The 22,976-nt window shown below is 40.1% G+C and overlaps 1 protein-coding gene across 9 annotated transcripts in view; it reads right to left on the bottom strand.

The window, feature by feature from the left end:
* Positions 1-22,976, bottom strand: part of STXBP5L (syntaxin binding protein 5L) — a 198,906-nt gene that overhangs the window by 14,021 nt on the left and 161,909 nt on the right. For all 9 annotated transcript variants that reach the window (XM_056494582.1, XM_056494599.1, XM_056494630.1 and 6 more), the window contains one exon: positions 15,439-15,609. In XM_056494582.1, coding sequence (XP_056350557.1) covers positions 15,439-15,609 — 171 coding nt within the window. The remainder of the gene's footprint in view (positions 1-15,438; positions 15,610-22,976) is intronic.

Raw genomic sequence — 22,976 nt, 5'->3', positions numbered from 1 at the left:
CATGTTTCCATTGCTGGGGTGACAGAGGGATCACAGGAATACACTTTGCTGGAAGCTGAGATTAGCCTGACAGGGAAGGGGTGGCAGAAACATCCTATTGTGACTGGCCCAGGGGCACCGCACATTCTAGGCATAGACTTCCTCAGGAAAGACTACTACTAAGACCCAAAGGACCACAGGTGGGCTTTTGAAATAGCTGGTGTAGCAACAGAGAGCATTAAGCAGTTGAACACCTTGCCTGGACTATCAGAAAACCCATCTGCAGTGGGACTCCTGAAAGTGACAGAGCAACAGGTACCGATTGCCACCATGACAGTGCACCGCCGGCAGTACCGGATGAGATGCTGTGATCCCCATCCACAAGATGATCCATGAGCTGGAGAGCCAAGGGGTGGTCAGCAAAGCCCACTCACCCTTCAACAGCCCCATCTGGCCTGATGGAGAACGGAGATTGACTGTGAACTATCGTGCATTGAATGAAGTGACTCTACCACTGAGCGCTGCCATGCCGAATATGCTGGAACTCCAATACGAGCTGGAGTCCAAGGCAGCAAAGTGGTATGCCACCATTGACATTGCCAATGTATTTTTCTTCATTCTTTTGGCAGCAGAGTGCAGGCCTCAGTTTGCTTTCATCTGGAGAGGCGTGCAGTACATCTGGAACCGACTGCCCCAGGGGTGGAAACAAAGCCCCACCATCTGTCATGGACTGATCCAGGCTGCACTGGAAAAGTGTGAGGCTCCAGAACATTTGCACTACATTGATGACATCATTGTGTGGGGGAACACGGCAGTGGAGGTATTTGAGAAGGGAGAGAAGAGCATCCAGATTTTGCTGGGAGCCAGTTTCACCATCAAGAAAAGCAAAGTCAAAGGACCTGCCCGAGAGATCCAGTTCCTGGGAGTGAAGTGGCGAGACGGATGGTGCCAGATCCCGCCTGAGGTCATCAATAAGATCACTGCAATGTCTCCACCAACAAGCAAGAAGGAAACACAAGCTTTCCTAGGTGCCATAGGCTTTTGGAGAATGCACATCCCTGAGTACAGCCAGATTGTGAGCCCTCTCTACCTGGTCACCTGCAAGAAGAACGATTTCCACCGGGGCCCTGAGCAGCAGCAAGCCTTCGCCCAGATCAAGCAGGAGATCGCTCATGCAGTGGCCCTTTGCCCAGTCAGGACGGGACCAGAGGTAAAGAATGTGCTCTACTCTGCAGCCGGGAACCATGGTCTGTCCTGGAGCCTTTGGCAGAAGGTGTCTGGTGAGACCTAAGACCGACCCCTGGGATTCTGGAGCAGAAGTTACAAAGGGTCTGAAGCCAATTACACTCCCACAGAGAAGGAAATCCTGGCTGTCTATGAAGGAGTTCAAGCTGCCTCAGAGATGATTGGCACGGAAGCACAGCTTCTCCTGGCACCCCGACTACCACTGCTGGGGTGGATGTTCAAAGGAAAGGTTCCCTCTACCCACCATGCCACCGACGCCACATGGAGCAAGTGGATTGCCCTCATCACTCAGCGCGCCCGTATTGGCAACCCGAATCACCCTGGGATTTTGGAGATAATTACAAATTGGCCAGAAGGTGAAGATTTTGGTCTCACTGATGAAGAGGAGCAGAAGCAAGTGACCCAGGCTGAAGAAGCCCCATACAACCAACTGCCAGCAGATGAAAAATGCTACGCCCTTTTCACTGACAGTACCTGTCGCATTGTGGGAATGAACCGGAAGTGGAAAGCAGCCGTATGGAGCCCCACACGACAGGTTGCACAAGCTACTGAAGGAGAAGGTGGATCAAGTCAACTTGCTGAGCTCAAAGCTGTTCAGCTGGCCTTGGACATTACTGAGAGACAGAAATTGCCAAAGCTCTACCTTTACACTGATTCCTGGATGGTAGCCAATGCTCGGTGGGGGTGGCTGGAGAGGTGGAAAAAGGCTGATTGGCAACGTAGAGGAAAACAAATCTGGGCTGCTGATGAGTGGAAAGACATTGCCACTTGGGTAGAGAAGCTCCCCGTGAAAGTCCGTCATGTGGATCCTCATGTTCCCAAGAGTTGGGCTAATGAAGAACACCGGCATAACGAGCAGGTAGATCAGGCTGCACCGATAAAGTTTTCAAAGATAGACTTAGATTGTGATCACAAGGGAGAATTGTTCCTAGCTCGATGGGCCCACGATTCCTCAGATCATCAGGGCAGAGATGTCACCTATAAGTGGGCACGAGACTGAGGGGTGAATCTAACAATGGACAGCATCTCTCAGGTTATCCATGATTGTGACACGTGCGCTGCCATCAAGCAGGCCAAGCGGGTGAAGCCCCTCTGGTATGGGGGGCAATGGTCCAAGTACAAGTACAGAGAGGCCTGGCAGATTGACTACATCACACCGCCTCAGACCTGCCAAGGCAAGCGCTACGTGCTGACCATGGTGGAAGCCACCATCGGATGGTTGGAGACCTACCCTGTGCCCCACGCCACTGCTCGGAACACCATCCTGGGCCTGGAAAAGCAAGTCCTCTGGAGGCATGGCAACCCTGAGAGAATTGAGTCAGACAATGGGACTCATTTCAAAAATAGCCTTATAAGCACCTGGGCTAGAAAACATGGCATTGAGTGGGTGTACCATATTCCCTACTATGCACCAGCGGCTGGGAAAGTCGAACGGTGCAATGGTCTGCTTAAAACCACCTTAAAGGCACTTGGTGGGGGGACTTTCAAAAACTGGGAGATCAATCTACCAAAGGCCACATGGTTACTGAACATCCGAGGTTCCACTAACCGAGTAGGCTTTGCCCAGTCTGAGCCCTTGGGAGCACCAGATGGAGATAAGGTCCCTGTGGTACACCTGAGAGGCATGTTAGGAAAAACTGTTTGGGTGAACTCTCCCTCCAGAAAAGACAATCCTGTTCGTGGGGTGGTTTTCACTCAAGGACCAAGTTGCACTTGGTGGGTGATGCAAAAGGATGGAGAGACCCGATGCACACCCCAAGGAGACCTTGTTCTAGGATGAACTATCTATGATACTGTTCCTGTAACTGTATGTATGTACATGATTTAAAAGTTTTAATTTGCTGTAGCATGTTGGCATGGGAAAAATTCGGTGTGGATAATGTTGGGGGTTGGGTGTTATTCTATTACTGTGTCAATTTAAAGAATTTTTCCCATTATCATGCCAATAGAGCTGGCCAGGGTACACCCAGGACCTTTGACGACTCTAGACAAAAGGGGTAGGTAAGGGCTGGGCTTCAGGGGGGACTCTCGTGCTTCCGGAGGGGACTCGTGTTTCCAGGAAGCTCAGAGGAGGATTCTCCGTCTGGAGCCGAACGCAGGAGAGCCAGACCCTCTGTGATCACCTGCCCTGCATCTGCCTCGTTCCAGCCTCCTGCCTCTGCGGACACAGCTGAGCACCAGAACCCAAACGGTGAGCGAGGAGCTGCCCGCTCCAGCCGCTCCCACCCGAGACCGGCATGGCCGCTGCCACCTCCTCCCGCCTCCGCTCCCACTGAGAGAGAGTGTGCCCACAGCTAAAGAAAGGACTGGAACCGAGTTATCTGTTCTGTTTTGTTGGTAATTTTAACAACTGCTGTTGTTTCTGCTTGTACGGTTAGATATATTAGTAAAAGAGCTGTTATTCCTACTCCCTTATCTCTGCCTCAGAGTCCTTGATTCAAACAATTATAATACTCGGGGGGAGTGGAATTAAAGTCTCTATTTCAAAGGAAAACTTCTGCCTTTATCGGCAGACACCTGTCCTTCAAACCAGGATAGATGTTCTAGCACTGCATTCACAGCTGTCATTTTTTGTGAAGCTATTAATAACTGCTCCCTGGGGAAAAGACACCTATTGCTGAACTGAACCTAGTCTCTAAAATGTCTCAGGGTACAAATGCACTCTGGCTTCCCAGGGAGTGAAGTGAGAAGCTGTACTGTGCCCTTGGCAACATCTGCAAATGAGCTGACACAGCCTAAGCTTCAGCAGGCAACATCGAGGGCCAGCTGGAGACAGGTCTTCCCAGTGCAAGTTCCCAGGTACAGACTCTCTCTGAGCTTTTCAGAGAGAGATAACAATGAACAGGCTCTGCTTTGTTTTGCCTGGTGCTAGGCAGGAAGCATGAAGCTGTGTGAGGGTGCTCCTGGCATTAGCAGGAGCATCAGAGGCTATAAAACACAGAGGGCTAAAAAGTTCCTGAAGAGTCAAGAAGCCAGAGGGAAGATGGGAGTAGGACTGGATGCTGCACAGTCCTTGCCAAACAACTTGTGCCAGTGCTGCTCTTTACAAACGTGTAGTTAAAAATGGGATCAGATCATTGGAAACCCCACATGCTCTTTTGCAACAATTATAACTGGAGGTTGCTCCTGAATCTATTCTTATGAAGCAGATCTGTATCTGGTACAAAACTGTTCTTTGTATAGCTCAGAAGAGAGTCACCTCTTCAGAGTCAATAAAAGTGTCTAAAAACAGGAATAGTTTCTGCCATAAGTGAAGAATAAAATTAGAAAATTACTTTCTCACGTACTCCACCTTAAAACTGAGCTAATCCTCACACTATACACATGGTTCCTGTGCTCCACCAGAGCCAGTGAATCTCTTCCTCAGACAACAAACTGCAGTGTTGTGTTCCTCTGCCCAGATGCCTCAATGCAAAAAAAAAAAAAAAAAAAAAAAAAAAAAAAAAAAAAAAAAAAAAAAAAAAAAAGTCATCCCTCCACTGGAACTCCCTGGAAAAGACTGGAGAGAACCAGCACTGCTGGAATCACACCAAGTATTTCTGCATGTGCTTCTGCCTTAAGTGTTGACACACAGGGTTGGGGCAGATTCTCCCACTACTCTTTCACACTTGGGCCACCTTCTGTCCTTTGAGGACATCTGTAACTTATCAAAGAAGACTTTCACAGGACAGCTGCTCCTGGCACTTCAGTTCCATTCTCATGGAAGAGAAACTTATGTCTACTTGACCTTTCAAGTGCTGCCCTCACTCCATTTCCACTTTCATGTAAGCACTGTTGTAGCTTTCTTAACCCCAAGCAGTTTGTACTCCTCCTGCAGGGAACAAGTTGGCCCAGCTCCTTCCTGAGCACTGACAGCTGCCAGGTAAAGAAAGGAAGACAGCAATTTCAAGGCAGAAGCCATCAGGGCTCCATATGTATATATATATTTTTTTTTTTCTCCCAAAAGGTACCTAATCTTTAATAAAAATGCTATTATGTAATTAATCTTCTCTTTAACAGGTGTATCTCAGTCACATAAAATTTAAAAATTATGCTGCTCAAGCTAAGAAAGATGTTGAAAGGACAAATACAGTTAGTGTAGGCGACATACACAGAACTTAAAATATATGACGTGCCATTTGCATGTGTCATCAAGCTTTCTCCCTCCCTAAATTAACAAGAAATGTTCCTCACTCCTGTGCAGTACAGTTAACTAATACATTTCTGAAAAACTGACACTAACAGATATCATCTTTAGGACACTTTTGGGAACATACTGTGCCATTTTTTATTAAATACACTACTAAATTCTAAAGATCAGCAAGACATATGCCAAGATTTGAAGTCATTAAACATATCTGAACAGTGAAGTCTGCAACTGCTATGTGACTTTATCGGCTGGCTCTAAAGCAAGGTAGAAATCTCTCCTCATTTTAGGTTTCAGGATAAAATTTAGTTAATTGTTCCCTGGGACTCTTTTCTCAAAGAGATTCTACCCCAAATTCTTCATTTAGACAGCACTCCATTGTATCCTGGGGAAACACAAAAGCACTTTCCTTGGGAAGTTAAAAAATTTTCCAAATCCTTTCCTAGTATGATTTCTATGTCTTAAAATAACATCCCATCTTCTCAAAGTTGACCTGCCAGTCTGTAGCAATCCTGAACCCAACCACCATATTCCAGATTTTCTGTTATATTTTCCTTTTCTCACTCTGCATGATTGATGTAGCAAGAATGCCAGCTTCAACTTTCTTCAGGAGTCTGAGCTAGGACAACTCCCTTGTAACATAGGCCAAAGTTGATTTGGACTCTGTGCTTCAGCAAGGGGACAGACATTCACCTGTGAGAAGCTGTGGGAGTTTAGAGTGTTTTCCTGGCTTTTCTGAATGCTTTTAAACTCTCCTGGCAGGGTTTTAGAGGTCCTGGCAAGGTGCCCAGGGGTCCTGGGGGCTGGACTTGGGTCCCTGGAGAAATCTGCCAACATTGCAGGAAGAATTACAAGTCACAAAAAATAAGTAGAGTATAAGTTAGACTGTTATAAGATAGAAAAGTGAATTTTTAGAAATGTTTATATGAGGGGGTTTGAAGCTAAGATGGAGGATTTTGGGCGTGGTATACTTCTTCCTTCTTCTTCTTCACTCCATTCATGTTGGAGTGCCACCTTGGCATCCTTCAATTGGATGGGGACAAAACTAGACAGTTTAATAAGACTGTGGTGTATTGGAAATTAATTGTAAATATCTAGTATATAATTTAGAGTATAAAAGATAAGTCCTGCCTCTGCCAGGCAGATTCTGCCCTGGTTGTCTAGCTGAACAGACTGCTGTTCGCTGGGCAAAGAATTCCTGAGATAAAAAACAATAAACAACCTTAAAACCTCTGAGAACAGCTTCCTGCAGTCTCTCATCGACTGGTGCTGGGAAAAATCTAAATTCTACACCACCTTCATGTCCTCCTGAGGTGATCTCAAGCATAAAGAGACACCTCAGGCTGTAACAAGAAGCTCCTCAGAAGTTTCTCTTTTCCTCTGGAGAACATCCTGCTACATGGCACTGTCTCATAAATGTGCTTCTGTCTCTAGATTGCTTCCTGCTTTAAGGAAGCCCATTATTCCCTTTTCTCTGAGAGGCACATATCCAACTCCCAGGATCCATTAGGTCCCACACAGCCCGTCAGAATTCCTCTTCCTCTCACACACCCAGATGTCTTGGCTTTTCTTTTCTTCTATATAGGTCTCCAGGCTGTTTCTGCAGCTGGCAGCAGAAAGCACCATCAGAGGGATCCAGTGGCCCTTGAGAGCTAAGTAGTGACTGTAATTTGGGATGATGAACAGCTCTGAGCTAAAGCATTATTACCTACAATCAGTGCATTTCAAAAAGCTGCATTCCATGGGTCAAGGCCACACAGAATAAACACCACTGCTGTCCAAAGAGTTGCCCTGCTTACTTCAAAATGTTTTCACTCAGCCCCATCCTATGCATGGTTTGGGTTAATGCAGATGGAAACTCAGGAACCAACTTCCTTTGTGACACTGGACTGGTTGTTAAATTCGTGTGGTGAGCCAGCAGCATACAAACAGAAGTTTATGACTTGAAAGCAACCAAAACCCCTCTAAGTTGCTTCCCACCTCATGGAAAAACACACAGGACACTTCAATGCACATGCAGGTTAAAAAGGAAGCTGGTGCTTTTGAGTCTTCCCTTTGTTGATCTGTGTGCGAGCAGTCAGTGCTGCTCATCGTGTGAGGATGTTCTGATCCCATGGAAGTGCTGGAGCACTGGAAATGCAACCCGCTACCATAAAGGCACATGCATTGAAAAAGGACAGAAATGACTGAGCCAAACATCATCACAATATTTATACAACAGCAGTCCTGAACAGCTGTTCCAGGCCCTTCCTTGCCTGACAGAGTGTCCTGCTACAGCACACTGGTGTCTAGGGGAAGATTTAATTTAGGGTTTGGGAGTTTTCTGAGAATTTAAAAGATTGTTTGAGTAAATGGTTCCATGTCTTTCAACTGCCACCTGTACAGAGCAGAGATTGCAGAGATTTTCTTTTAACTTATTTTTGCTCAGAAGTAAAACCAGAATATCCTCACTTTCCCATGGAAAAACCCACATGTATGCTGGCTCAGGGGAATATTCTGACTTGCCTATTCTCAGCTGCACCAAAAGCTTTGTAAGGAGAACACATCCTCACATATCATATCTTCCAGGAAATTGTTACTGGGATTTTTATAAAACAGTGGAATTAGGACTAACATAAGTGATTTTCTTTATGAAGTTAGGAATCAGGAAAATAGAAGTATCACTTATTAAGAGGAATGAAAATACCCAAATCTACCAGTGACAAAGATCAACATTTTCATAGCAAATATTTACATTCATTACTGAAGAGTTTTGCAATTGATTGTCAGTGTCTTGGATGCTATTTATAGGTTCTTTCGTGGTTTTAAAGTAATGAGTAATTGATCTGTTTATGAAATATATGAAAAAGTTGACCTTTTTGACATGGAAATCAATATATTCTGAAAAAAAAAAAAAAAGTGGAATGGTTTATATTCTCCTCGCTTGGAGAACTCTAAAAGTTTTAATCCCAAACACCAAACCTAACAGAGGCCAATGGAGCTATTTAAAACATATGCCAGTTTAAGACCATAATCTTACATTTTAAGAGAAATCTGTCACTTTCAAAATTATGTAGTCAGGAAAGCATTCAAAGCTTTGAATGTCAAGGGAAATATACAGTAAAGGAATTATACTTACAGCATGAATTTGTGTACAGTAACAGCGCAGGGACAGACACCAAACGTGGTACTGATGGTAAGTTTCCATAATATTATGCTGTGGATAATGAAGTTTGCAGAGCATTCCAACCATGGTGACTGTGTCTGTTCTCTCATGGATCTCACCACAGATGGATGCTTGACCCTCCCCAAAGAAATTTCTGAAATGTATTGCCCTGAAGTTGCTACAATTAAGGCAGTATAACCTGAAAGGTTTAATGGAATTCCCACTGATAAAACACTGATGGAATGGATGGCAAATAAAGGCTTGAAAGAGAAAATAGATTCAAGACAGTAGACCTGGGATTTTGTATTTCCAGAATATAGTAAAGTTGAGGCATATGTTTTAGTTTAGTAAGTTTTAAAAAGAGAAGGGACTGTCAGGGTAGAATTATTCTCCATGTTGAAAAAATAGAAATAATTTCTATAAAAATGCAAAAGATCTTTGCAGTAAGAATCTATCAAACTTCCATATTTAATTGTATTAATCACTTCCTTTGACTTACACAAGCAAACTCTATTTACATTAACATCACTAAAAGCTCAATTTGGAATTAGCTTATGAGCTTGGACATATGTTTTTTAATGAAAGACATCACAATTCTCTAGAACTGAAACCACAGCCTGAACTATCCATTCTGCTGAAGCATCCTTCATAACACTGACGGTTCATGAAAGAATCACTTATATAACTTTTATACATGGAAGTACCCAAGGATAAGGTGGAGACAAAAGACATAATGGAAGATAATGAAGCCATGGCATGGCAACAGAACTGCCTCCACACCTTTCTCACCTGGGCCACCCATGGTGCTGGGAGTTTCATCCACAGGCTGTCATTGGGGTGAAAGTTCAGAGATCTGCAAAACCTGAACCTCCAGGGGCACTGGAGTAGAAGAGGCAGGCTAAGAGAAGTGACCATGGATATAGGAAAACATTTTGTGTTGATTTGAAGTGGTGGCTAGCAAGGAAAAGAAGCTAAATTTGAGTACACAGGGCATAACTCAAATTCAATATGCCTAGAGTACAGAGTGAAACCAGCTTCACCTGGAGTCAAATCATCATTATGATTATCAAATCATTATGACTAGACATTTTCTGACTGTAAGAGCAACAGTATTTTCATTGAGTTGGTTGTTTTGAAAACAAGAAAAATTTGCAGATTCTTGTAAGAAATCAAGTCAATCCTAGTGGAATCTAACAGAAAAAGTACTCCAAGGCAAGTAAGAAACACACTTTTTAGATGTAGAACAAGTCCTCTCTGCAACATTTTTATCTGCTCCTCTGCACAGACAAGAAATATGATGACAAACAACTGATGGCAAAGTAATTTCAAACGCTATCAAAATTGAAATGATTTACAGGAAGAACCAACACCATCAGCCCCTCCCTAAGAAATCAATCAATCAATCAATGGGCTTTTTCATGTGCTATGAAAGTCCAGCTGTGAAAAGCTGAGGCACTCAGGGGCCTCATGAAGCGTGGCCCCAGGACTGCTGTGCCACGTCCAGGGAATCAGGAAAGCATCACTCTGGCTTGACTGCTTAGGCAAGGAAGTTTACCAGAAATGATCTACTCTGCAACATGGAGAGTATTGGCAAAAGGAATGTGCTGGAGAAAATGAGCTGTTCTGAAAACCTACCAGAGAAGCAATAACCTCCTCAGAGAATTAATTTCTGCAGTTAACTACCCTTGTGATCAAAATGAATCTCCAACTGTCTTTCTTAAGTCAGGCTTCTGCCTCAGTAATTTATGTCCTGTCCTATTCTCAAGAGATGCAGACAGCTGACTATTCTCTTCCTCTCTGCAGTATCCTGCCATGCATTTGAATAATTTTATGCTTTTTTTCCAATATTTTTCTAGAACAAGCAACCAGGTTATTTTTCTGTTTCCTTGGAGGTCTAGGCAGCACTGCCTTAAAAACTACACCAACCATCCTCTTGGCCATCATTACCTATCTGACATCCACATGTGGACTTCAGACCCAACAGACTCAAGAAAAAGAAGAGCCAATGATAAAAACAGAAACCTCCCTCTTCTACCCCCACTTTGCCACAAGGCAAGCAAACCTCATGGCCCCGTCTATTCATCCAGTGCAAAAAACCCCAATGTGTTATGCATACAGCACTGCTGGAGATGGCTTCACAGCACAGCCATAACTGACAGGTAAAAATGATATAAATTCTATATAAATTACACAGCAAACACTGCCATGCTCAGCATGACACCATGAGTGAGTCTGCTTCCTCAGACAGTGGCCTTTTTTCTAAGATAACTACTCAGTAGTGTGTTTCAAGACCTCAGCTACAGCACACTGGACTTATCTGGAAGTTTCCAATTATCTAAAAGACTTTTTTTAATGGTAATTTTAAAAAATACTTTTGATTAATAAAAAAAAGTTTAAACTATATAGCATCAAATACTGTGTATTTTCCGAAACAGATTGGACAAAATTATGCAGATGCAAGAACAACTTATCCCTGAATAACTGTAGTCATTCTATGCATATAGACACAAAAGAAAAACTTTAGGTATAAGAGTATACTGGAACAGTTAAAATGGAAATTGTGTTGCACTTGCCATAGAATTTTGATAAGGTTATTAAAAATAATAACTACTTAAGTGGTTTGTTTTGCCAGCTCACAGTCACATTTCAATTCAAGTGCTCTGTATCAAATTTAAACTACATATAACCAAAAGAGTTAATCCAAAAGCTAAGTGCTGAAACGGAATTGTTTTACAGGAAAGCTAAAGTAAATTCCAAGCTTTTGGTCTTAGCATTCCTAGAGAATTACAATGAACAGCAAAACCTTGCTAGGATTCCTTGTTCAGAGGCAATTTTGTAGCACCAATATGTAAATGGCCTTTCTAGAACAAGGGGATTGGGCTGGACTAATTAAAAACTACATAACGGAATGAAAATAATAGTAAAAAAAGGAAGACAGTTTTCTATCAGTGCTGCTGGAAGTAAATGAATTGCCAAATACAACTCTTTGTTGTATTCACTCTGTCTTTATTTTCTTCCCATGATGTATAATGGAACCACAGGTGGACACGTGTATGCAGAATGCCCGTATTTCTGTATGAATGCAGACAAGGAGAAAAAAATGGCAGACTTGGCCAGCACAAACCAGAGAGAAACCTTTAAAGAGTGCAAAATGGCTTAAAAAAGAAGTGTTTGTAAAAAAAACAAAAAACCAACAACCAATAACCAATAGCCAAGAAGTATCAAATATGAAAGACTTCCACTAACACACAAAGCAAGGAGAAATGTGTGCCAGCATGTGCATCTGTGCACACATCCAAGTACTCACCAGCTATACAAGTACAACCATAGCTCCCTTCCACAGCAATTTTATTCTTATTCTTTAATGCCACTGTTTTCTTTAATTTGGGGTTTTCTTTAATCTAAAATTGTAATTAAAAATTCAAATGAAATACATATTTTGTTTTCTGATGCAGAAAAAAAGCAGATATTTGGGATCTATTCATCTACACTGCAATTCTTGATCAGATTGGGATCTCTGCAGGTATAAAAATGATGATGCTAGCTCTTAGGTTGAGATGGACTATTTTGGGTCTGTGCCACAGTACAGAAGCAAACCAGTAGAGCCACACATAAACAAAAATTTAATCCCTATTTCAGTGTTTCTGCAAAGACCTGCAGAAAAAATTGGGTGCTAGTCAGAACCCAGAGCTGGAACAGACCAAAACATGAGCAGTACAAATGGTTACAGCCCTCAAAGAAATCTGCTTGGAGACAAAACACATTCCCATTCTACAGAATGTTATCAAGGGTCAGAATCTTTGTAAGGATTTTATTGGCTAAGAACAATTTGCTTTCATGTGTATTTTTATTTAAGAGCACAATGCTAACTTGATAATAAAAAATGTAGTTTATACTCTGTGCAAAAAAGCCTTATCAAAGAAATATAAACACTAACTCCTAAAATCTCAAAAAACTTCTTTTCAAAAGGGAGTTCAGATTTTAGAAGCTCAGCAATGGAATTTCCTGTATTTGTGGGTTTGTTTACAATGCCAATGAATTCTTATATTATCTCAAGACATATACTGCTTAATCAAAAGTATGTGAAAACAAGATTGTTTAGAATCAGTGATTATGGAATTATAGAGTAGTTTGGGCTGGAAGGAACCTTTTTACAAGGCATCTGGTTCCAATCCACCTGCAACAAACAGAGACAGTTTTCACTAGGTCAGGTTTCTCAGAGGCCTGTCCAATCTGACTTTGAATGTTTCCAGAGAAGGGGCATCCATCACCTCTGTAGGCAACCAGTTCCAGTGCCTCACATAAAAAGAATCTCTTCCTTATAAACATGCTTCCTTATAAATACGCTATTGAGAATTTGCAAGGTCCTAATATTTTGCTAAAATTGCATATAGAATACTGAGGAACTATAGAATTTTTTACTACAGCCATGAGAGTGGTGCATTTATGAAAGCAGAAGATACTGAGACAATATGCAACATTTAAAAAAGCATAAAAAAGGATGATGAGGAGACTGGGAAAACATAGATCTAGGCAGTAACAGTAATGATGCACCACTCCTCTGCTACTGCGACTTGGCTCTTGAATTGTTCTGCTATGAATGTGGGAGAAATATCAGCACTGTATGAATCTGAGCAGTATGTAATATTTCAATCAGCAGACAAGACAACTACCCTGCCCTTCCCTCCCCCTTCCCCCATTTCCTTCCTATGATTCATCATTGCAAAGACATTCTTCAAAAATGTTTGTCTGCATTAGGAATCCTTCTGCAGAAGAGGTGAGAGTCAGCAAAATCTTGACAATCAGCTCACTGGAATGAAGTCAGAAGAGTTTATTGTGTGAAAGTTTGTTGAAAATAGACTTGATGAAAATGCTGGAAACACAATTCCTATTGTACCAGGAGGTCAGATTTGAGTAAGTAGAGTTAGAAGTCCAATACAAGGGGAGAAGATTCATTTATTATTCTAATATATATCTTATGATTATTCACAAAAATGTATTATCTTTTTAATCAAATCACATAGAAGAGGTTGTAAAGAGCAGGAACTGGAAGCATTATTAAAAAAAATCTCCAAGTACTATCAGTGCCTTGGAGACAGGCTTAAAAAAGGTAAGAACCATTTACTCCCACACAAAGGTTTTTTTTTTATGTTTAAGAAGTACTTCTGAGATAGCAAACTCTAATAAAAATTTTACTCTGGTAGAATAATAAAATCTACAAATTCTAACCTGAAACGCTACCTTTCTAGAAAGGAGATAAAATATGTACCTGGACTCACCTCATGAAAATATAAAAATAAATGAAATAATTTCTTGGGAATACATCTATTGTTTGTTGCAGCATATGCTCCTAAGTATCCAACACATTCTTAGCAAAGAGGAGAATCTTTTAATTTTATTTTGGAACAGCTCAACCAGAAGATTTTGATCAAAGCCATTTTCACATTAGAGAGAGAATTCTTATTCTCAGCATATTCTTTCTCAAATCTTTTAACTTCTCTTCTTCCTTTTCCCTCACCCAGAATAAGAATCTTTAAAGCATTGTACCACCTTCCACCATATTGTTTAGTAGAAAAACCTTTAGAAAAACATCAAACCATTTGACAGAACAGCGTGTCTAGAAATTCAAGGTACATGAAGAACTGTGGAATGCCAGTCATTCCAGGCAGATCAGACAGTAGAATTAGAATTCAAAAAACTAATACCACCAACTGAGAAATAGTTTAGACTAGCTGGACAGAAGGCTTTGCTTTACTGAGAGACAACAGATAATCAGAAAATTATTTTAGTCAACCAACCTGCTGAAAGGTGACTTGTACACAAATCCACACACCCAAGGACAAACTCCAACCATGCTCCATCACATTACATGCTAATATAAATTACTCTGGAGATTACCTCGCTTGCTCTTGCAACAGTCATTTCACTAACTTTAAAGTTTTAATACTGTTTAAGTGATACTTTTAAATAGGAATTTTTAATGTCAATTAATTCAATTTACTTCTCAAGCCTGAAAAGAAGTTAGATGATTATCTCTAAAAGAGATACACTTTAATATAAAACTTGATAGGTATTGTAACTAGTGATGAATGACATAAAGTGAATCTTTCATGACACAGGTATGCAGAAAGCAACATCATACTATTGAAGTATCACTGTATTACAAAATGTTTTGTACACAAGAGTCAGTGGGACCTTAGGGGGGCTGTGGGCTCTGCCTCCCAGTGACCCTATTTATTCTGGGAGGATGGGAGGGAAGAAGAAAAAGAAGCATAAAAGGATTAGGTAATACTGTGGCCTTGGCAGGTACAAGTAGGGCTGATACTGCAGTGGTATCTGCATACAAGAATTCCAGAAGAGTTTGGTACTACATAGAAAGAAGAAAAACACCGAGCAATAGTAACTACTGCGGCAGTGGTATATTTTCCATCAGGAGCTGTTATATGGCAGTGTTACTTACCATGTTTGTGTGGCACATAAAGAGAGCTATATGAAAGGGTTATGTTATGTTCATAATTGGTCATTAACATGGAGGAAAAAATTTGCTATTTTATGTTCCCATAAAAATTAAAAATTCAAGTCTTCTAGCCATGTGCCACTAATAACAAAGGTATTTGAAACAATTAGCATTTAAAAATACAAAGGTAGACAATCTGAGTGATATAATTCCTCTTGCTCTGTGTTCATGAACAGGTATGGAAGTTAGGGAGTACTGGTTCCAGCTGTAACTTCAGTGCAGCCACTCCTGCAGATGGGCATATTAAGATATAAATGCTCCTCACAAGAAGAGCATTAGGGTCATGGTGTTGCTGATTGCCTATCACAGTTTAAAGTGTTAGTTAGCTCAAGGCAATAACCAAGACAAGGATCCCGCTGAACTTACTCCCTTTTGCACTTGGTGAGAAATTCACAAATACCTGGCAAAACAGTCATTGCCACCCACCTTCTGTGGTGACTGGGAGAGAAATCTCCATGCAGGCTGCAGACTGGGCTTTCCTGAAGGGGGGCCTGCCAGGCCCTCGGCGGTTTGCTCTCGACACATCTGCACTGGAAAATCGTTTGCCTGAACTGCAGCTCTGGGATGTTGGGCTTGTACAGTGACCATTCACGTGATCTGGAAAGTGAATGCAACAAATGCTATGTTAAGTGCCAGCTCCCAAGATTCAGAATGAAGGAGAGATATATGTTCTGATACTTGAGAACGGGTTAAATCAAATCTTCTGTGATTGTTTTACCAACCCATCACAGGTATGTAAAAAATAACTCACCATATTTTTAAGGCATAGTTTGAAAAACCCCAAGGGCCATAGCACTGGTATGTGTTCTTAGACCTGCAAATCCCACAGCATTTTGCTGACCTATGCACACAGGCATTCACCAAGGTACTGCAGGTAACACTGGCAGCCTGCTTTTTTGTCTCCTAAGAGATACCCAGTCAATTTGAATGTTTTCTTTCCTTTTTGCTCCCGTAAGAACTGCAAGTGTCGTTTATGGTAGGGTAGAAATCAGAGCTAGACATCTTCTCTGCCTGACTCAAAGCAGCATGATACAGGCACTATTTGAGATAATTACAAAAATAGCCATAATATTGTTAAGTATTTTATTCTTTATAATCAAATAGATTTATTTTACTTTTAAGAAAATTGACTGCTGAACAATTGATTTGTCTGCTACAGCTCTATAAAAATGAGGCCATGGTCAATGAGCACAGTGCATGTTGCTATCTCATGGGGTGGAAAACAAAACAGCCCTGCTTCAAATTCATACTACATTTGTCTGTTCTTTGTCAACAGGTCTTTAAACCATAACATCCACTGATCAGGGCTTGGATCAGAGTTCAGAATTGGACTGGACTGTAAAATATTCATGTGATATTTTTCTTCCTCTCTAATGCCAGGCAAGACAATGTGAGGAGAATTACCAAACACAATTTCCCCTTCAATATATGAATGGATGCACACCCAGGTATAAGTGAATTATTCTTGGTCAGCAGGTTGTTTTAAGTAAACAGCAGGTAATAAGCAAAACATTGTGAGCAAAATGTTCAGGTTCATGCAAGCACACTGAGTATTTTATTCAATACTGTAAAAGCTCAACACTACTGGTAGGGACAATCTTGGGGTTTCTGCCTTAATTTTATATGTTGGGTTATTTACATTTGAGAATTATCTTAGTCTTTAAGAGTCCACATTTAAGTACCATATTGAGTCAATTCTCTTTGATTTGTATTGTGTCCAAGGAAAAGATGAATGTTCCTGTACCAAGATAAATTTATTTCTCCGTTACCATGCATGATAATGTACATTATGAAAAACTATTTCTATATTTACTCAATATTCTGGTCCTATACTGAATACAGTGTATAGTGTGGTACATGTAGTCTTTGAATGTGCAAGTCATGTCCTTCCCATGTGAAAACAGATCACTCTTAATGTACAAAAGTGGAAAAAAATGTCCAGAATTATAGATTAGAAAGCAATTTAGTATCTGTACTGTGTAACAAAATAGCTCTGTAGGAGACACAACTTCATGATTCTTGTCATTTTTCATTAATACATGGCTATTAACTGAGCTAATAGCAGATGTAAAACTGATGTGGATGACTCATTCAATTTTTAGTTAGGAAATTTTCCAAAATTTGTTGGAACTGTTTGTATATTTCAGTGGAAAGTCCTTCGAGATCGAGGGCTTTGTTCAAGGTCACAGGCTGACTATTCAAGCTCAGCAACAGACACATCCTCATCCAACTGCTTCTTTTCTTCAAAATTCTGTTTGTGGGAAGGTGTTTCAGCATGATATCTAATTATCTCCAGGGGGAATCCTAGGAAGTGGTGAGGAACATAACAGAGTGAAAAAAAATCATATTCTATAGAAACATCAACAACATTCGTGAGTCCTCTTCCCTGAGCATGGTACAGAATGGCCAGAGCACATGCAAACCCTTGTTAACTATGCCATGGTTTAAGAGGAAGGCTGCTATATTTCTCTAAATATGTTGGCTTGTCTCAGTTAACTTCAAAGGCCCACATGAAATCATCATTAGGATCTGGGCACCTAAATCCCTTTAGCTGTTCTGATAATGCTTTTTTGAATAAGCAAAGCCAGTTCCTGGGAAGAAAAATCAGGCATCATCCTAGAAGCTGTGGGGATATTCCTTCAAGTACTGAAGTTGGTGAATTATTAGTGGATGCTATAACAATGAGCAGAAGAGAAATTTTACTGATCAGCTACAAACTTGTCTGTATTTTGACACTGTTCTGTTCCTCTGATTAGATACAACTTTTTAAAATGTATACAAGAGGAAATGCAGTCTTCAAGTTTTAGTAAAAACTAAAGCTTGTACAGAGTAAGATAATTACAGGAAACATGACTGCATTTTTTTTTTCTGTGGAGAAACTGAAAAGAATCCATCAGATAAAGACCACTCAAATATATGGGAAAATTCCATGTATGTATTTAAAAATTAACTACTCACATTATTTTAATGCTATAAGCTCTGTGATACAAAACAGTTCTAAAGAAATGTTATATGCTGTTTAAGAAAGGGTTCCTTACTGCATTGTCTGAAAAAGATGAAGTGTGCATGAAAAGTGACAAGAAAAAAAAAAGCAGCACTGCTTTTCTACAGTGTACTTTCTAAGAGAGAATGACAATGTTCAAGCTCTCAGTCTTTCAGAATGTCTGCTATGATTTTCTACCCCTCTGAGCCCTGAGTCACCTGATTCACCTTTGCCATGACAGATGTCTCCTAGCCACCCCAAAGAACATGTACAGGAGGCTTGTAAAAAGACTTTTTTTTCCAGCTTTGTTTGATTTGTAAGGAAAAGCAACATTTTAACTTTTGTCCTTGCTGGATTACTGCTTTTGTCACATGGTAACTGGGGCTCTTCTCAGCTCAGAAATATTAATTGATTTGGAGCATTAGCTGATATCAGGGACATGAATGTTGTTCTTAAGTAGCAATGCAGATTGCTCTGTGCTATTGACACAATACTGCAACAGCTCCTCAGTCTCTCTTCTTCTGGAGGAGGCAAAGAACAGTTGCTGCTGAAGAAAACACCGCACAAAATACCCCTTCTCTACCACTGCATTTGCCAACACCTCCTACCCCTTCCCATGGGAGTTACTGCCCATGAGGTGAAGGGAATTAGAATTATCCTCTCCAGTACTCCTAGAACCCTTCAGCCAGTCCCACACTAATGCAATATATTTGGGCATCAGGGTTTAGGGCAGCTTATCATTGAAGCAGTCTCCAAACTGTGTAAGAGCCATCCCACTATGCCAAGGGGAGCAGTCTTGTCTACTCCCTGTGAATAGTAAACTAAATGGCCCGGGCTCAGTTTGTAGCTATTCTGATCATTAATTAAAAAATTTAGGGCTCATGCAAGCCATTGGAAGTAATCAAAGGGAATTACCCCTTTAGTCCATTTAATACTAATTCAACTGCATTGGTTTAATAAAGCAGCAAACATTGTATGTATATATGATGTATTAAACTAAACTATAATGTTCTCCACGTGCTGCTTCTACAGTGGAGTTCATGATTGTTTGCCTTTGTCTGGGCTCATGGAATTAAAAATGCTTACCCATATGAATTAAAAATTCTTTATCTGTCCCCATTACCAAACACTAGCACCATTCAGTGCCCTGTGCATCCCACAAACTGCTTTAAAAAAAGAAAGAACTGTGCTGGATGTAAGGCAAGAGTGTCACAGAAAATACTAGCAGGATGATGAGATCAAGAGGAACTGAAGAAATAACATCAGTCACTGTGAACCTGATGAAACTACTGAGAGATGTGATGCGCAACATGACAGCAGCAAATTTGCAGGGCAGCCTCAAATTAAGCCAAATTTCTTTTGAAACATGTTGCACAGGGAGAATATTCTATATACACATGGTGATTTTAATTTACACACAGTAACATGCATATCCTATACAACCTGCCTGACTGCAAACTTAGAACTTTTAAACAACTTGGTGACCTCTGCAAAAAAGCAAAAGAGACCAACTTACCACGAAAAAGATGAACACTTGTTAAAGCTAAATGCAATGAAAATGTCAGTAAGAAAGAAGCACTAATTTGCAGATAGTGCCTAGCAATTTTTTACACTTGACACAAAAAATCAGGAAAGAATATGAGCAACCAATTCTTTCAATTCCAACAAAGGGATAAATTCAAGCAGAAAAACTAGCCGAAAACCTTCTTACTAATAATTTGAAAAGAGGCTGAGACAAAGGAATGTAATTATCCATAATTAGAAGCATTATAATACCATCTTAGGTTGTAAGGAAGTAATCAATAAAAGAGAAGATGAGAACCAGAAGAAAACCAGAGAAATGCTTTAATATGGAGCAGAAAGAACCTGAAAAATAAGTATCAGAGAGTCTTCTCAACAACAGTTGAAGAATACAATATTTATTGTTAAAGTGAAAAAAAATCCATCTCTTTCCACTGGTGGATTTTCGTGTATTACCAATAAATTAGATTTTGAGTAATGTTTATGGTGGTGTTTATGGACATGGTAAATGTAAATGAGACTGATAGTACTGTAGATTTAATCAGCATATGCATCTTGATAACGAGGATGCCTTTGCAAGAGCAAACAGAGCTCTGAAGATTGCAAGATTGGATCAAGTCTGGCCGACGGGAAATTAGATTTTACTAAGTAGAAATGTAAAGTTTGTCTGTATGATGTTTAACCTGATGATTGTAGTAAAATATTACTAGCCTTCCTGAAATGTTATATAAACACATATAGGTCTAAAAATTGGATTCTGATCACTATTCAGTAGTACCTGTCTCTCTCTCATCGTCAATAGTGAGTAACTTTTATTTTTACACAGCAAAGAGATACACATTTGAATTGAAAAAAAATGCAACCTCAAAACTGTACAAATGGCCCGAAGAACAGTCTCACATTTACCTGAAAATAATAAAAATTACTATAATAGTGTGAATATTCATTGGTGAGAACACGGACAGATAACATAAAATTTAAGAATTTTAAGGAATTTATTTAAAAGAAATTTCCTTAAAAAGTCAGAATCGCAAATATCCCTTGGTGCAGTTCTGTCAGCCAGGTAGGAGAGAAGGTGAAAGCCCTGGCAGAAGAGGTTAATACAGATGTACTGCCAACAAAGAAAGTACATTTAACATTATGTCTTCATCAGTTTGAAGAGGAAGGAAGAGTTGTCCTAATGACATGCTGGTAGAATATTTAGATCCACTCTAACACTATAATATGCTGCGGTTGTAACATACTACCTACTGCCTGTGTAGTATAATGGTATTCTGCTTATGGTAACAAAATCCTATCATACACTTGGTCCTAAAATCACCATGTTTTTAGAAAGCAGGATGAACAGATGTATTTATCAGAGAAACAAAATACTGTGAAGTGGCTGAAAACATTAAGTGCATTGTCAGATCACTGACAGATTCTCTTTTAAAACTACTATTTTTCCCTGAAATTATAAAAAAATGAAATGAAAATACAAAATAACACCTTCCAAATGAAAAACATTGAGAATACAATATGTCCGTCATACCATCACCTCTACATTATCATATCTGAAAAGCTGAAACCTGGCAGTGCAAACTTAAAAACAAATCTAGCTTTGCTCCCACAGAATAGTGGGAAAATTTTGAACTACTTGGATCTAAGTCTGCTCCTCAGATTCATTTGCTGAATTTCACGTGATCATAAAACACCACACTACTGGTCTGTCTGAAAAAATACATAGCACTTAGAGTGCCTCTAAAGAATAATCTGACATAAATGGTTGCTATGCTCTGTGCAATAAACAGGTAAACATAAGACAGAAAACTTGATTGAATTCTGAAACATAAGCATGAAACGTGGTAAATCCTGAGATGCACAAAAGACAACACTGGAACATGCAAGCAAAGTGGATGGACCACAAGACCACCTGGATATCAACTACTTGTCCAGCACCGCTTAGTGTAGCATTGCCCCGGCATTTTCACTATGGAAAAAACTGGCATTCATTCTCTGGTTTTAAAAATGAAAAATGTTACAACCTGAGAGGTGAACAGAGACCCCAGAAGGGAAGAATACCCTGTATGTATTTGCAGTGCGTGAAAGGAGTGGAAAATTACTTACCTTTGAAATGCTCAGTAAGGAACTCTTCTTTATGCAAAACCAAAGAACTCGGGAAAGGTGAGTACCTGTTATACTAGAACCTAGCAGTTGCATATCATTTTGTTATTACCAAGTCCTAAGTGTATGAGGATCTTTACTGCCTGTTTTGTTATTCCAACTACCAAATGAGGCATTTCATTGCCTTTCTTTTGTGACGAAATTTAACTGCATTACTTATAATCATTTAGCTAGGGTATTTTTTTGTATAGTTTAAGGCACTTACCTTCCCTTTTAACTCCTTGCTTGAAAAATTTCCAAGTAGATGAGTTTGTTGTACTTTTTTATTTCTCATCTGAGAGTATTAGAAGTTAGAAAATAGCCCCTTTCTGCTGTGAAATATTACCACAGAGCACATGCGTATTCTCCTATAACTGAATTGTCCTGTTCCTTTTAAAATATTCTTGTTACTTGGACTGGTAGAATGCTAATATATCCATTAGATACATATGTTCTCTTCCAAAAATGTTTAACTATAAACATTCTTCTACTTAAGGAAGGAAGAAATTGGTGTTGTCATACACCTGACCTTCAGAAGATAAAGAGACTTTAAGGGACTCTAGTAGGTCCTCAATATAGAATGTCAAAATCCAAGCCCCAAGATGTGAAATAGCCAAAAGACTAAAGTTTTAAAATAATTTCTGTAAAAGTGAAAAACTTTAGTCCACCTCACAATGTTTTGCACCTTCATAGTGATCAAACTTGAAGCAGGAAAGGCAAAGATCACCCCCACTAACTCAGCAAGAGCATAACCAGCCACTTGAAGGGTGAAATACTTCCTCTTTCTTTGGGATTTGCCAGACTGCAGATCAAGTGCTGTGAGACTTGACTGGACACTGTCCTAGCCTACCTGGTATAGCCTGACCTGCTTTGAACAGGATGGGGGTCTAGACAACTTAGACCTGGTGGGGGTCTAAAGATCCCCTCCAACCTTGCTGTGATTCTACCTAGAGGCAGAGTGCAGATGATTCCTCAACTCAGATTGTACTTTCAGATAGAGAAAGGGACAGAAAGTTCCTCTACTCTTCTGGAGTAGACATACACTGAGCAGTCCCTAAAATATCCTTACCATGCAAAAGTACAAGTAATTTTCAATGTATATTGCCAAGCATTTAAAGAAAATTTTTGGTACACGTGGATGTCTGGATTGTATTTTCTACAAAGTCATACCAAGGAGGAAAGCAACTCCTATAGTTTTAAAATTTCTGAAATGTTCTTTAGCCTTGTAAACAGAACTACAGATCCAGATAAGTCAATACAGAAAGCTCCACCTAAAATCTATAAGTTTATCCAATGCAGTAGTAAGCAAAAACAGATT

This window comes from Oenanthe melanoleuca, chromosome 1, assembly GCF_029582105.1.
Source record: "Oenanthe melanoleuca isolate GR-GAL-2019-014 chromosome 1, OMel1.0, whole genome shotgun sequence".
Classification (NCBI taxonomy): Eukaryota; Metazoa; Chordata; class Aves; order Passeriformes; family Muscicapidae; genus Oenanthe; species Oenanthe melanoleuca.
This window is presented reverse-complemented; position numbering and strand designations above follow the sequence as displayed.